Genomic DNA, 15225 nt, shown 5'->3' with positions numbered 1-15225 from the left:
TCTTAAATTAAAGTGTTTAAGTGTATGTGCTTGTGTGAGGGTTGAATCGTAGGACATAGGTCGACCTTTCCCATCCTACATCAGGTTGCCCTGATTTTTTTACCACAGTTAATATTTTTAAACAGGATTAAAATGTTTAAAATGTCATTAAACTTTTCTAACAATTCCTAATAGGTCCCCAACGGTCAAAAATCATGGGATGTCTATATATACCCTTTCATTTGGGAAAATTGGTAAGTTGATTAAGAAAAGAAATTCAAAGTTTTCTCTCAAGCAAAAAACCCTTTACTGCTCATACTCTTTCTCCAAACACTCTATCTTACATTCAAAAGTTATTAAATCATCTGTAAGTGTTCTTGAGTGTTTAGATAGGAAGGTTTGCTCTCTCATTGTTGTGAGATTGATTCATTTTTTATTGAGAGCCAAACCAAAAGGATTCTTAGGGGACTTTGCTAATAAGTTTATCCTAAGAAAACTTTATTAGATCTTCTGAGATTGCATATTCGTTGCAACATCTTGAGAAGCTCGTATTTGCTTTTGGTTGCGAAATATTTTCAAAATCATTTACAAATATCTATTGTTCCTTATCTTGAAAACCATTTGAGGAGATATTTGTTTTTGAGGTGAAACATCTTTATTGCAATATTTATTCACTCTCATATTATTTGCTAAAAACAAAGATTATATATATTTTGCAGTCCAAGCATATACATATTTATGTGATTGAGATATTTGCTGATTGATACTCTTGAGGCTTGCTTGATATTCTGTGTGAGCACGTTTGATTGAATATTTTGAAATACACAGATTGTCGTTGATACTCTCACGTACGTATTACACTGATAGAAAATATATTTGAAAGTTGAACTATTTAGACCACACTGAGCTTACATTTTAAATCACCTGTGGTGTTTGTGATTGTGCGCATTTGGGGTACAAATCTGCTTTACGTGAAAGCACCCTTATATTGTACCTTTTGATTGTATATTTGAGAGATTCCAGGCGTGGCCTGAGGGGACGGTAATCCAATCCGGTAAGGAATGGTGTAAAGGTTGAGGTCAGCCCTGTGCTAATTGACCCGGTTTGTATAGGTGCCGCTCCACCCGTTTAAGTGAGCAAGTTATTGTGATAATCCTCGTCCTAGTTAGCCAAGGCGGGGACGTAGGCAGTTGGCCGAACCTCAATAACATATCTGCGTGTCACCCTCTCTTTACTGCTTTCTAGTGCTTGTATGATTGATTAAGCTGCTTTACTTAATTTCTGTTATATCTATATTACTTGCACTAGATTGACCATAGGAGGAATACCTAGGGAATAAGTTTTAAAAATACCAATTCACCCCTCCTCTTGGGATCACGATAAAGCTAACAATATGTACTATTTCAATTCCCTATCTGATTATAAGTTATTCCCCCAGGTAGCTCTTCCATTCATGACTGGAAGTTCTGGTTCTTTTTTTTCATCTGGGGAGCTAGATTATTATGGGCCCTGTGTCTGGTCTACTCCACTTGATGATAATGTTCTTCCCTCTATCCTCTACTTATTGTGCACGTGCATATGTTTTATATATTGTTTAACTAATTATACCCTTTGTTTCAGCCTAGCTACACCACTTGGCTCCCACTCTGTCCCTCTTGGAGAGAGTCATCCTTCTAGAGCTTCGAACAAGTGCCCGGCAGGGGATTGTCCCCCACAGTGAGCTACTCAAGGAGCGAGTCCTTGTGGAGTGTGGACTTAGTCGTGTCTCCCCCAGTCTTCTTCTCTCATGAGCTTTTTATACATATGTATTTTACTTTGCCAAATTTTTCTTACCCCCTTCTTTTCTTTTTGTAGATATAGACTTCAATCAATACGAGATCATGATGGCTTAAGCGAAAAAACAAAGGGCGAGTAAGAAGAAGAAGAAGAAGAAGAAGAAGAAGAAGAAGAAGAAGAAGAGATACTTACAGGAAGATTCTTCTCATATAGAGGATACCCCTACGACAGAGATCGAGCCTCCTTTAATCCAGGTGATCCCACCTGCGACTACTTCTTCCGGGGGGACCCAATTTTCATGACCCCGCCCTTTTTGGTCACGCTCTTCGGCGTGCAGTGCACTCTGAGGACGTTTTGGAAGTGAAGTTGACTCTCCTAGAAAAATTTTCTTCCAACATTTGTCACACTTCTTATCAGGTGGCTTTGTCAACTTTGATTACAAGATTGACTGTCTAGCCTAGTACGGATTGCTGACCAGACATAGTTATCGTGAACGACAGCCTAAGTTGGGTTCATGATTTGAGACTTGCTTTCTAGGAGTAGCTTTAATTACAATTTACTTTCATTGCTTGTATAGTTTAGAAAAAAAAATCAAAAATATTACCTTTTTTCCTTTTATGCAAAGCATAGTAAATTAGGCTAAAATTGGTAAACAACTACACTAAGTCCCTGAAGATCGACACCCAACTCACTCCTTGTTCTACTAAACTTGGGCTTAGTTAGGTTATAAATATTATTTTTGGTAGTTACGGACCTAAGCCTTGGCGAGCCTACCACCCTTCTTATGATTAGTTTTATACCCCGGTTCACCACATTATGGATACTCGTTTTCATTTTCAAATTCACCGTAAAAAAAATGCACAATCATACCTACATGCATGTATTGGAATGTAACTAAGATCCAAATCACGCATGTCTATCTTCACAATACAACCATTGCTTGAACTTAGCCAATATTGTAAATTTTTGAAAAAGAATGAAAAGCGGCAAGAGGCTTGAGTTAGAGGGGGAGAAACACATAAATTATAATTTTTTTAAAGGAAATCTTAGATTAGAAACATCCCCGAATTGGTAGTGAGGGGGAGATTTGTGAGGTAAGCAGAGTCCACCACCAATTTATGGGCCCCATGACAAAAGAATAATAAGGAAGAGAGAAGAGAAGATTGAAGAAGGCAATAGATGGTGTAAATTTGGTCAAAAAGGGGTGGCAATTGTTATTATTACGCACGATACTACTACAATAACGTATAGTAGTACTACAGTATCGCACAGTACTACTACAATTCTCGTATTTTGATTATAAATAGGTTCACCCCATCTCATTTCAATCATCCCCAAAAACTTAGAATTCCTTGTATTTTGAAGACTTGTTAGTTGATTTTGTATATGAGTGTGGAGAGAGAATTTGAGAGTTCTTTTATATTGTTGTATTCTCCTCATTTGAACTAGTCAGTTGCTTCTACCTGCTCTGTGGTTTTTCTCTCAAAATTAGATAGTTTTCTGCGTAAAATTCTCGGTGTTGTATTTGTATGACTTTTTCTTCATTTCCTTTCTCCATATCAATTCAATCTTGAATTGGGTATAAAATAAGTGGTATCAGATAAAGCTGCATTTGTTACTGTTTACGTATATGTTACTATTCACATATATAGATACTGTTCAACCACGCTCCTAACGGTAACTTCATGTAGCACAAACACACCCTTTTGAAAATAGATCATGAACAATGAAATTGCATCAATCTTGTGAAACCATACTTGGGAATTGTTGGATCCCTTCCCCCACCACCCCCCCCCCCCCCCCCTCCGTCCCCCATAAAGCTTGTATGGTGCAAGTGGATATTTAAAAAAACAAGTTTCAATTTAATGATAAATTTAATGCACAATTAGCTCTAAAGGTAGGGCATAAAATTGAAAAATGAACCACTTTGATAATTTTGCACTAATGACTAAAGCTATGATAAGAGTTTTAGTTGCTCTAGTCTTTTAATATACAAACTTATAATTTATAAAATGGACCAAAAGGTTTAATGTCATCCTCATTGAGCTCTAATTCACTATATCCAAGTACCCTTCTTTGTCTATACTATATGTTCTTGAGAGTTGCTCCCAATATATTTCTTGTAGAGTATAGCAAGTTTCTTGCTATGACCCTAAACAATATTACTAATAATTATTCAAAGTTCTTTAAAGCTACAATAGCTCATGTCACTAGATTAAATACTTCTCTCTTGCTAAATGTTGTGTACTCTACATATCCAACCACTACACCTACCCCTTACCCTTGTTCTCCAACACATGGACCCTGCATCATAAATGACCAATTGTAGCAACAATCATTTTCTTTTTTAGAATTTAATTATGCATAGTAAAATCTAGATTGTATTTGATTTATGCAATGAAATTATATTTTATGGGTTTCAATTGTTTTTTCGAAAATAGATTTTTGGATCAAATCATTCATTTTATACACTTTTAAATTAAAATTAAGATAGAGTGAATGTCTTAATTAAATATAATTAAAATAAAAATATACATAAATTTTATAAACTAATAATGGAGTCAATTACAAAATATTTTTACTATTTTTCAAATTGTCACATTTAATAAATTTTTTGTTGTAAAGTAAAATTTGAAAATATAACAATTAGGTAAAATAATTATAATATTTTTTATTTTTATCATATTATATTTTAATATGTATTATTTGTAATTTTATTATTTTAATCATATTGACTAATATTATTTGATTTAAAGATGAAAATAAATATTTTTAATTAAGTTTTAAATTTTTATTATTTTTATAAATGTTAACCAAATATGTTGCTGATTTTTAGTTTTCACTTTCCGTTTCTAAGTTTTGATTGTCATTTATGGTTTCCGTTTTTGTAATATGTTGATAGTGATACCAAATAGTCCCTAACAAAATGTAAAGTTGATATAAATTTTTTTAATTAAAATTTATTCAAAAGTAATTAAATGAATGTTCATTTTTTGTCCTTTAATAAAATAACAATTAAAAAATAAAATTTTAATAATAAAAATGAAAGAGGAACAAATTAACAAAATAATACAAATATAAATTAATTATAATTATTTTACTCAATTTTTTGTTTTTAAATTCACTTTTTAGCACTCCAAGGCGTATATGAGAATTGAAAAAATGGCAAAAAATATAATTTTTTTGAAAGAATTTTACTATTCATTTCATATTCTAAATTATATGGATATTTTTATTTTATTTATTTTTTAATTTCACATCATTGTTTTATTCAAAATTGTGTCTGGAATGATCAAACCTACAAAAGTAAATTACGAATATTAAAATATTATATTGATGAGCTGCAACAACTAAAAATTTGAACTCTTCTTTATAAATTTTTAAAACGTTTAAAGACTAAAAATAAAGATAAAAAAAAAAATTAATAATTTAAATTGAAAAATAATACCAAATAATTTCTAATTCTATATTTGAAGTTGAGTTAGATTTATATTTTTATTTAATTTAAATAAAATTTAATATAAAATTTATTTAAACTTATTTAAGTTCAAATTTAAAATCTAAAATTGATGCTGTGAAAATGTTTGTGACTTATTGTGAAGTAATAAAAATCTCAAGCGGAAGTGGATAGAGGCTGGAGTACATGAAAATCATTATCAAGGAAAAACAAAGATCAAAATTGTGCAGCCCACAAGTTGGCTACAACAATTTTTTTTTTTTTTCTTGATTCTCGTGGGTGCTCCTGCCATAGACAAGTATTACCAAACCTTCCGATGCGGCATCAAACCAATGGACGATGACTTTTTTCTTTTTACATGAGAACTCCTAATCATCGATGCACTCCTAATGCGTCTACCTTGAAATCCGAAACCCAGAACCCATCTCAATTTATCATTAAAGGACATGATTTGAGGTGTCTGGGTACATCGATCAACAGTCGAACACACGATGCTCCATCTTCCGTGTCACGGGGCAAAGACGACTTTTCTTGCATCAATTAATAAATGTCCTTCTGAGTTTACTTTATTTGTTTTTGTTTCCGAATATTCTTTTTAAAAAACCAATGTGCAGAATAATTAGATTTCTGGTTTAATTTCAAAATTCTGAACCTTCTCAATGGGAAAGATATAAAAAAGAGAAGAGCCAGCAATCCACTAATCGGAAAGGAAATTCACATTCATAATTGAACACAGAATATTTCAATTTTTTCATTTTTTTTTTGAAAAATAGAAAAACAATTAATTGTATAAAACAAATGAAAGCCCATATTATTATACATGCACTACAAGCAAACCCGAGACCCATATTATTACATCCACGCGCCAACGGCCGAAGGACGGCGGCGACACCATCATTCACCGCTTCACGGCGACGCCACCGCAGTTATATTCTCAAGAAACCACAATTATACAGATTAAATTTTGCGAAGCTTCTCAGCCACGACAAGAGGATTGGCCTTCGCGATGGTCTCTCTCCCGGCCGCCTTGTAATCGAACGCGCAGCCGTGCTTCTCCGGGTACCTATGGCCGCCGCAGAATATCATCCCGCACCTGCACTTGAACCCCGTTAGCCCCACGCGCCGCCGGCACGTCCAGCACCTGCCCGGCGGCACCTCCGCCTTCCCGTCCTCCGCCATCTCCGTCGACGCATGGCTCCGCCTCCTGCCGGATGCGTCCGGTGACGTCACAGCCGGGAAGGACGGAGACGCTGGAGACGCCGTGAACGAAGGAGGAGAAGCCGGTGATGATGATGAAGCGGCGATCGTCATGGTGGTGGTGGTGGTGGTGGCGGATAGGGTCTTCTCGACGGCCAATTTGGCGGAGGCAGCTTGCTCGTCTTTCAGGCGAAAATCTGCATAGCATTTGGAGCAGAGGTTAAGCGTCGCCGGGCTTCCAAAGAATCCGCAGTTGTTGGCGCACAGGCGGTGGCCTTCTTGACACCTCTGCTCTTCCGCCATGTCTGTCTCCTTCGATCTGTATGTATCACAGGACTACGATCTCGAATATCAACCGCGGCCTGCAACACCAAAAGGTTATTTTATACAAACAAAGTCTAATTCGTAATCCGTCAAAGATTTACGCCCCGTTTGGTGGGTGGGAAAATCAAGGACAAAATAAGCCGTCAAAAGGGCTGATGGCCACGATCCAGATTCACAATAAATTTTAATAAAAAAATATTTCCTGGCCCAGTAATTTCCCGAGAGACAAACAGGGCATCGGCCATAACAGGTAATAGATGCTCGAGGTCTGGAATAAATTCAGAAATGAATAAAAAGCAGAAAGCCACCAACAAAAAAAGGAGAAAAAAGCTCACCTGATTAGGCGGGGGGAGCTTTAGATTTGTGGGGGCGTGTCGCGTTAAACAGCGAGAGATTTATATGCAGAAAAGCGAAGAAAACAGAAATGAAGGCGTTTGGAGAGGGAGAAAAAGGAAGAAAGAAGGAAAGACAGAAGGAAAGCGAAAGAGAAAGGGAAAGAGAAAGAAAGATGGAAGGCAGAAAACGTTGGGTAGAAGGAAGGAAAGGGAGGGGGAATCCAACAATAATAATGGTGGGTATTGGGAAAGAGCCAAAACAAAAGGAGGCCAGAAGGGCAGGCTTTGGGATTCCTCTGGTCCTTTGGTTGATTGAAGATTCCACACGCCTCTCTCTCTCTCTCTCTATTAATTGTTTTAGGTCGTTTTTGGCGTTTCAAATAGTGGGTTAAGTGACAGCTTCATTTTTGCAGGTTCAGCGCACCTTCTTCACCATTTGCCATTCATTTCATATCTATGAGAAGGATTTTCCCTTCTTCTTTTTTTCCACCTACCCGTTAATATATATCTTAATATGGTATCTGCATTAGGTTCATTTGGTTCCGTCATAAAAAATTTAATATCTTGAAAAATTTTATTTTCAGAAATAAAATATTGGCTTGACATAAAAATTCGTATTTTTAGAAAGATGATCATTACACTGATATTAAAAAAAAAAAAACGTTATATATTTGAATTGAAAATTTTACTACGTACTTAATTAAATTTATATCCTTAAATTTTCAAACACTTGAAAATTAATTAACTGAAATAATTGAGGGTGACCGTGTCTAAAATTAAAATATTATAATTTTATAAGATAATAATAATATTACTTTTATTTTATAAATTATAAATATCAATTAAAATATTAATTAACCCGAATATTTACATTTTGATAGAAGTTTTAAAAATAATTTATATTTTTAGTTATCATTTTAAACATGTTTTTTTAATTAAAAATAATTAATATTTATAATAATTTAATTTTTTTACTTTTGCGTTATTAATAAATTGTTATTTTAAATATAGTAATAAATTGTGATTATATTATATTATAGAGTCATTGTTATTTAAAAGTTAAAATAGTGAGAGCAATTTGGTCAAAGTAGTAGGATTTCAATAGGAATAGGATTCCCATTATCGCTCCCAAAAATAAATGGCTCATGAGGATTGACCTTCAACTGCGACGACCTGAAATGAATCAAACAAGAATAGCACAGAGGACCTGAGGTGTACTTTAAGGGATCACTTTGATGCCTAAGTTAGGGATTGTGAGAGGTTTAGATTGCAACAGTAAGAGAAAATGGGCGAGAATGAGATGTTTACTTCCTGTCGGGTACCCCTTTTATAATAGTGGGTGTATGTCTCTTTTATAGGATTGGGAGCCCCCAAATTGTGCCCATGTCCAACTCACAATGCATCTTTCCTAGTGGTGCTAGATTAAATGCTCACTATCACAAAAACATGTCATACCAACAAAAAGTTTGGTGCTATTTACAATCTTCTTCTTGAATTATCTTCTAAATGCTTAGATGTTGACACTTCCAGGTCTTCATATTATGACCCAACTATAGCAAAATTACACAAACAAGCAGTCATTTCCTATTTCAATTCTATATTTCAAGCACGTGAAGAGATCGCACAAAAAGTTCTCTAGATGCCACACAAATAATTTTCACTAGCTCTACATTTGTTGAATCAACCTAAAATAGAAAATGATTTTGATGGGCTTTAAGAAAGACTAATTCTCTACTTGTCAGATACACCTTATGAAGTTCAACTTGCCACGTTGAGGTGACCTATTCAATTCCTAAAGTCAACAGATTATGTATATAGAGCCAACTATTAATCTAGTCATGAATAAAGATTATTCATTGCTGAGCTAAGACCAACCTCCAATCGACATTGATGAATCTCGCAACTAAGGAGAAGAATCACCAATGTATGCATCACGTTTTGAGGATTCTTTTTACTTAGTGTTGGCCTAACAAGGCTTAAAAATCTTATTTTGATGATAACAAATCAAATGAGCTTAACATATTTGGTTAAGTCATGATGTTTCAAGGCTCAAGTTTTTTCATATCAAAGATCAAGTGACTTAAGTGATCAATATTAAAGTGCTTGATAAGTCTGATAAAAGCTCGAACTTAATGCTACAAGATCTTATGAAACTAAAGACTATTGAAGCTTAAATTCTAGTCAAACATGAAGGAAGTCAAAGCAAATACGTGAAGACATTGAGAGCAAAGCAAATACATGAAGACTTAGGGCTTAGAAAGTTATTGTCTTTTAATAAGTCTCATGTAAGTACTTCAAACAATTTCAATATGGATGCATGAATCTCTTAGGCTATTTACTTGGACCTAGATACCTTTTAAAATACTTGGAAAATATTTTTATAAGGTCAAAGTTATTTAAAAAATGTTCATATTATTTTTGGAATGAAAAGAAAAAAAATAGGATACTCCAAATTCCCTTATTTTTTCTATATCTGCATTGATGTGCAATTTTCTCTATCAATGGTTTTCATCCTAAAACGTCTTCAACATGAAAATTGTGGGATTTTATCTTAACTTTCTATGGATAACAAGAACATCTAACTTGGAGTTGTATAGAATACGTTATGACCAAACTACTAAATATGGTCGAAGCTGACCGGAGCCTCCCAGATCCATCTCAGGCAACTGACAGGCTTCTGAGTTTGAGTCAGGCGACTGATAGAACATAGTCAAGCGACTAACATAGCACTGACCTTGAAACACGCTGATTTTTAACGTGATAGGTGACTGACACAATTGGCTGATACTTAACAAATTATGTTTCAAGTCATCAACAAGCAATATATTATCAATAACAAGAGAAAGTTCCTTACAAACCTTACCTATGCCAATGATTTTCCCTTTTGTGTTATCGTCGAATGTCATGTATCCTCCTTCCTTGGGAGTGATGGATGCGAACTTGGCCTTGTCGCCGGTTATATACCGTGAGCAGCCACTATCCAAGTACCATTTATCCTTGGAAGAGGACAACTTTAAACACACCTGCAAAAAAATCTAAGTAACTGGCGCTGATCCCCAAATTACGTTGGGTCTAGAGGGGTTAGCTCCTGATTCACCTTTGACTCTCCAAACCTTTAAAATTTTTACATGCTTGTTTCTAAATGGATAGTTAAACTGAATGTGACCAATCTGTTTACTTTTAAAACATATCGATCAACATCGAGGATCTTTAGGTGGAATTTGGGAGTTTGATTTTTGAGTAAAGTGTCCCAAGTAAAATCAGGTCGTCTCACATTTTCAATACCATTAAATCTGAGACCTTCTTTATTAAGAGAGTTTCTTTGAGCTCTAAGGGGGTTTTTCAAAATTGCGTTGACTCTTAGTAAATTTATAAATAATTTTAGAGCTATCCTCCAATTTTCTTTCAAGCTCAACCATTTTCAAGTTCTTCTCTTCTTCCCAAGTAGAATGAACAATTTTTCCCATTTCAACAAGCTTTGAATAATTTTCACATTTATTTTTCAAAAAATCATTTTCCTTGGTCATTTTATTTAGCAATTTTGACATGCAAATATACTCATATTGCAATTCTTTATAAGTAGGCATGCTATCAGAGTCACAATCATCATCATCAGAATAATATAAAGACAAGGAACACGACGACAATACCTCATCACCGTGTGCCATAAAGCACAAGTTAGCAACCTCCGAATCACTACAGTCTAAATCTGAATCACTGCTACTTTGTTTATCCCACGAGGTACCTGCTTTCATGGCTATCTTCTTTTTCCTAGACTCCTTCTTTAGCAACAGACAGTCGGGTTTGATGTGCCCGACCTTGTTACAACTGTAACACATGGGAGCATTTGATTTTTCTTTTCTTTTGTTGGATTCTCCCTTCTCAGATATTGAATCTTTAAACTTTCTATATGGCCTACTATTCTTTTTGAAGAACCTGTTGAACTTCCTAGTAAACATAGTCATGTCATCTCTAAATTTAGGTTCACTGCACTCACTAGAAGTATTAGTAGACGTTTTTAAGGAAGTCACTTTCCTCATTCTATTGTACTCATTTAGTCTCTTATTAATAGTTAACTCATATGTGATAAGTGAACCTATCTTTTCATTTAGTGACATAGCTTTAAGGTCTCTACCCTCATATATGGTCATAGCCTTTGCTTCCCAAACAAGAGGCAATCCCCTAAGGATTTTCTTAAACATTTCATACGTGGGATATGTCTTACCTAATGCATGCACTGAATTAAAGATGTGTGTAAATCTAGTGTACATGCTTTGTTTGGACTCACCAGTGTTCATCCTAAATGCTTCATACTCACTAGTCAACATGTCAATCCTACTATCTTTCACATCTCTAGTTCCCTCATAGGTGATCTCTAACTTATCCCATATCTCCTTAGTAGAAGAACATGCCATAACTCTATTAAATTCATTTACATCAAGTCCACAATAAATATTATTCATGGCAGTAGCATTTAAACTAATAGCTTTCATATCCTCATCAGTATATTCATCTTCTGTCTTAGGGACTTTAGTTTCACCTTCAATTTTCATGGGTATATAGTTTCCTTTAGTGACAATTCTCCACACCCTCCAGTCAATGTCCTGAAGGTAAATACACATCCTTTTTTTCTTTTTCCCGGAAGGTGTAATTGACACCACTGAAAATAGGAGGACGTGTGGAAGAGGATCCCTTAAGGAAAGGGGTTACAGTGTTATGAGTCATCTAGATCTTTTGTAGGAAAACGTTTAAGTCTAAGCTACTAGGCTCTGATACCAATTGTTAGCTTTACTGTAATCCCAAGAGGGGGGTGAATTGGTATTTTAAAAATTAATCCCCTAGGTCAATCAACTAGCAGCAGTATTACACAAATCTAAGGTCAGTCTAGTATGGATAAAATAAATCAATGTACATTCAGCGGAAATTAAATTTCTTAAGTAAACTAATTAACCATTTACAATAAAGTAGTAAAGAGATATAACACCAGATATGTTATCGAGGTTCGACAACAATGCCTACGTCCCCACCTTGGCTCACAAGTACAACGATTACACTAAGGCTCACTTCATGGGTGGAGCGGCACCAAAATACAACCAGGACAAATTAACACAGGGCTGACGTCAACCTTTACAACCAATCCTTCTAGGCTGGATTAACGCCCCCTCAGGTCACGCTTGAAATAAAACCAATTTTCAATACAAGACGTGTACAAAATATATGCTTCTCAACTAAGCATATTTGTACCAGTATAATCAACGCACTACAGTATGGTACGATATGTTGGCCTTACAAGACTTAACATTCTGTTTTGATGCTAACAAACAAGTAGAACTTATCATGCTTTGTTTAGTGATGTTTTTTTAGGATTCAATGATGAATGCAAGGTTAAAGAATTCATGAAGGCTTATATTTTAAAGAATGATGATTATATCAAGTTTAAGGCATGGATTAAAACTTGAAGATCATGAGAGCATTGATATTAAAGAAAAAACTTCAAGAATAAAAGCTCAAGTGATCAACATGGAAAGCTCAAAGATCAATGAAGCTCAAAATCTGAATTGGTGATGAAAGATCAAGAGAGATAAAGAATTGAAAGCTCACATCAAATTCAGGATCATTGAAGCGGAGCAATAAAGAAAACTGAAAGTAAAGAAGAATCAAATGAGTCTTTAGGACAAGCTTTGTAAGTACTTCAAATATGATTCAAGTATGATTTTTCATTTTGAAACTCATTAGACAAAGAGACTTAGAGACTTGATTTTTAAAGTCTTGGAACATATTTTTCAAAGTTAAACAAGTTAATATTCCAAGATAAATTAAGCAATAAAGAAGAGACAAATTAAAAATGTCTTTAGATAAGAAATAAGTTTTTGACATGCGACTGACTGTCAATGGTCAGTTAGCTAGCATGTTAAAAGACTTTAATTAAGTAGACAAAAGCATGACAAACGACTATCAAGTACTAGACAGATGACTGTCAGTGACACTTGAGACTACTGTGAGTGTTTTGCCAATCGTCTGCCACTCTTCTGTATGGTTTTTAAAAAATTAAGTTGTTCAGTGACAGACGCCTGACTGGCTGATGACAGACAACTGCCACCTTACTGTTTGTGAAATTTATACTTGAAATGCATGGACAACCAACTGCCAGAGACCACACAGACATCTATCTCCCAAAAATTTTAAAATACTTAACGGACATATTTTTAAAATTTCAATTATTTTAGGCTCAAACTAATATAAAACTTGGACCCTACTCCAAGTAAAATCAGTGAACAAGTTAAATACCTTTCTACATCTATAAATACCCTCAAGTTACATTAATTTGATAACCAAGAATTTAATTCAGCAATCAAATTTCTCTCAAGCGTTCTGGAATTCTAAAAGCTCTCTATTGCTTACATCTTGCATGAAGTCTACTGAAGTCTTACTGATTTTCTCATTAATATTGTGCTTCAACTATCAACTCTTTCATCCATTGAAAGAATCATATGGTGAAAAATTCCTAGAGCTTTAATCTAAATTTCATATTGTGAATTTTATTGAAATATATAGTTTTTGAACTGTACTAATCAGCTCTTTGAGGAGCAATTCTTTGTACACAAATATTTGATTTGTATCTTGTAGATTGATGATTCCAAGGATTGTTTGGATCATTGGCTAAGTAAGGGGATATTGCTTAAAGAGGCGGGTTCTAGCCTATTTGAAGGAGTGACCGAACGAGGGTACATCGTTTGGAGAGGTGAGGCTTTAGCCTACTGAAGGAGTGTGTAAAGGTTTGTTCTACCCGGTAAAGGAACAAGTTTAGTGAATCCTTTGGTGGTTTTCGAAAGGTGAGGATGTAGGCTGGGTATAAGCCGAACCTCGTAAAAATCCCGGTCTCATTCTCTCTTTCCCTTACTCTTTATTTTTAGCAAATTTAAATTGCGTGGATGGTTTAAATTGTAATCATACAAACTACATAATTTGGAAGTTAAATAAACTTAAGGTTTGATTTTTGATTTGGGATTGCGGAAACTGAAAGGGAGTACATTGGTTAAACCATTTGTTGACCCTATAGGTCATACCCTGTTTTGATTATGACAAATACTCAAGTATTTAATGATTGCCAAGTTGATGTGCAGGTTTATCTTGGCAGTATCCTATGATGGCACTCAGAGACCCGGAGGAAAACAAAAACTCTGAAGACCCTTGATATAATTGATTTGTTGTAATTTATATTCGGGTTTGTAATATTTAAGTATGAAAGGTCTGTAATACTAAATAGGTCTTTGGTTTGTAATAAGCTCACACACATCACATGCATGATAATACGTAAGCTCAAACAAACCATGAATGACAATGAACTTTAGAAAGACCTTAGGGTTTTCCCTTAGGTCTACTGACCTCGGACTTTTTCGGTGTCTCCAAATTAGACCCCAAGTGCCCCTAGGACACTCACACTTCACTTATAATTGTTAGACACTTGAATAGGACTTGTTTGTTTCAAAACGAGACCGAATTGCACACACGATGCACTTTCGGTCGACCAGCCAAGCCAGTTCATTTTGGCCTGGTCGACCGAAGACATCCTGGGTCAAAGTTTGACCACTCGGTCGACCAGCTAAGGTAGTTCAAAAGGGCATGGTCGACCTAAGCTCCTTTGGGTCAAAGATTGACCACTCGATCGACCGAAACTTGTAGTTCAAAAGGCCCTGGTCGATCGAAACTCTCCTAGGTCAATAGTTGACCATCTGGTCGACCGAGAACTTTTGTACTATAGCTACCTGGTCGACCGGAGGGTTCTTGGGAGAATTCCCAGCTGTTTGGTCGACCGAACCAGGCAGTTCAAAATGCCCTGGTCGACCAAAACTCAGAAAATTGGGAAATCTCCCTCTCCGATCGACCGAGCCTTTCAGTTCAAAAGTCCCCTGGTCGACCGAACCATTTTTAGTCGACCGGACCTCTCGGGTTGTCACCATTTTTACCGCGGGTTAAATAATTTTAAACAGGGTTAAATTGATTTAAATGTTATTAATCTTTTCTAACAATACCCAATAGGTCCCCAACAGTCATATTTCCTTCCATGGCTATATATATGTGATCATTTACAAAGATTAATAAGTGATTAGCCACCTTGATTAGGGAAGATTCTTTGAAAAACCAAAACCCTATAAT

The 15225-nt window shown here is 35.2% G+C and overlaps 1 protein-coding gene across 1 annotated transcript; it reads right to left on the bottom strand.

Moving 5' to 3' along the window:
• Positions 1-5938: 5938 nt before the first annotated feature.
• LOC131149779 (zinc finger A20 and AN1 domain-containing stress-associated protein 4-like) lies at positions 5939-7490 on the bottom strand. Its single transcript, XM_058100525.1, has 2 exons — positions 7069-7490; positions 5939-6771 (listed from the first exon to the last, which is right to left on the bottom strand). Exon 2 carries the CDS (start codon positions 6710-6712, stop codon positions 6170-6172), a length of 543 nt encoding a protein of 180 aa, XP_057956508.1. The 5' UTR covers positions 6713-6771; positions 7069-7490; the 3' UTR covers positions 5939-6169.
• Positions 7491-15225: the final 7735 nt, after the last annotated feature.

The sequence above is a fragment of the Malania oleifera genome, chromosome 2, assembly GCF_029873635.1.
Source record: "Malania oleifera isolate guangnan ecotype guangnan chromosome 2, ASM2987363v1, whole genome shotgun sequence".
In the NCBI taxonomy this organism is placed as follows: Eukaryota; Viridiplantae; Streptophyta; class Magnoliopsida; order Santalales; family Ximeniaceae; genus Malania; species Malania oleifera.
This window is presented reverse-complemented; position numbering and strand designations above follow the sequence as displayed.

What these genes read in the sequence shown, in the direction of transcription:
- LOC131149779 (XM_058100525.1), bottom strand. Translation starts at nt 6,712, where the DNA reads ATGGCGGAAGAGCAGAGGTGTCAAGAAGGCCACCGCCTGTGCGCCAAC.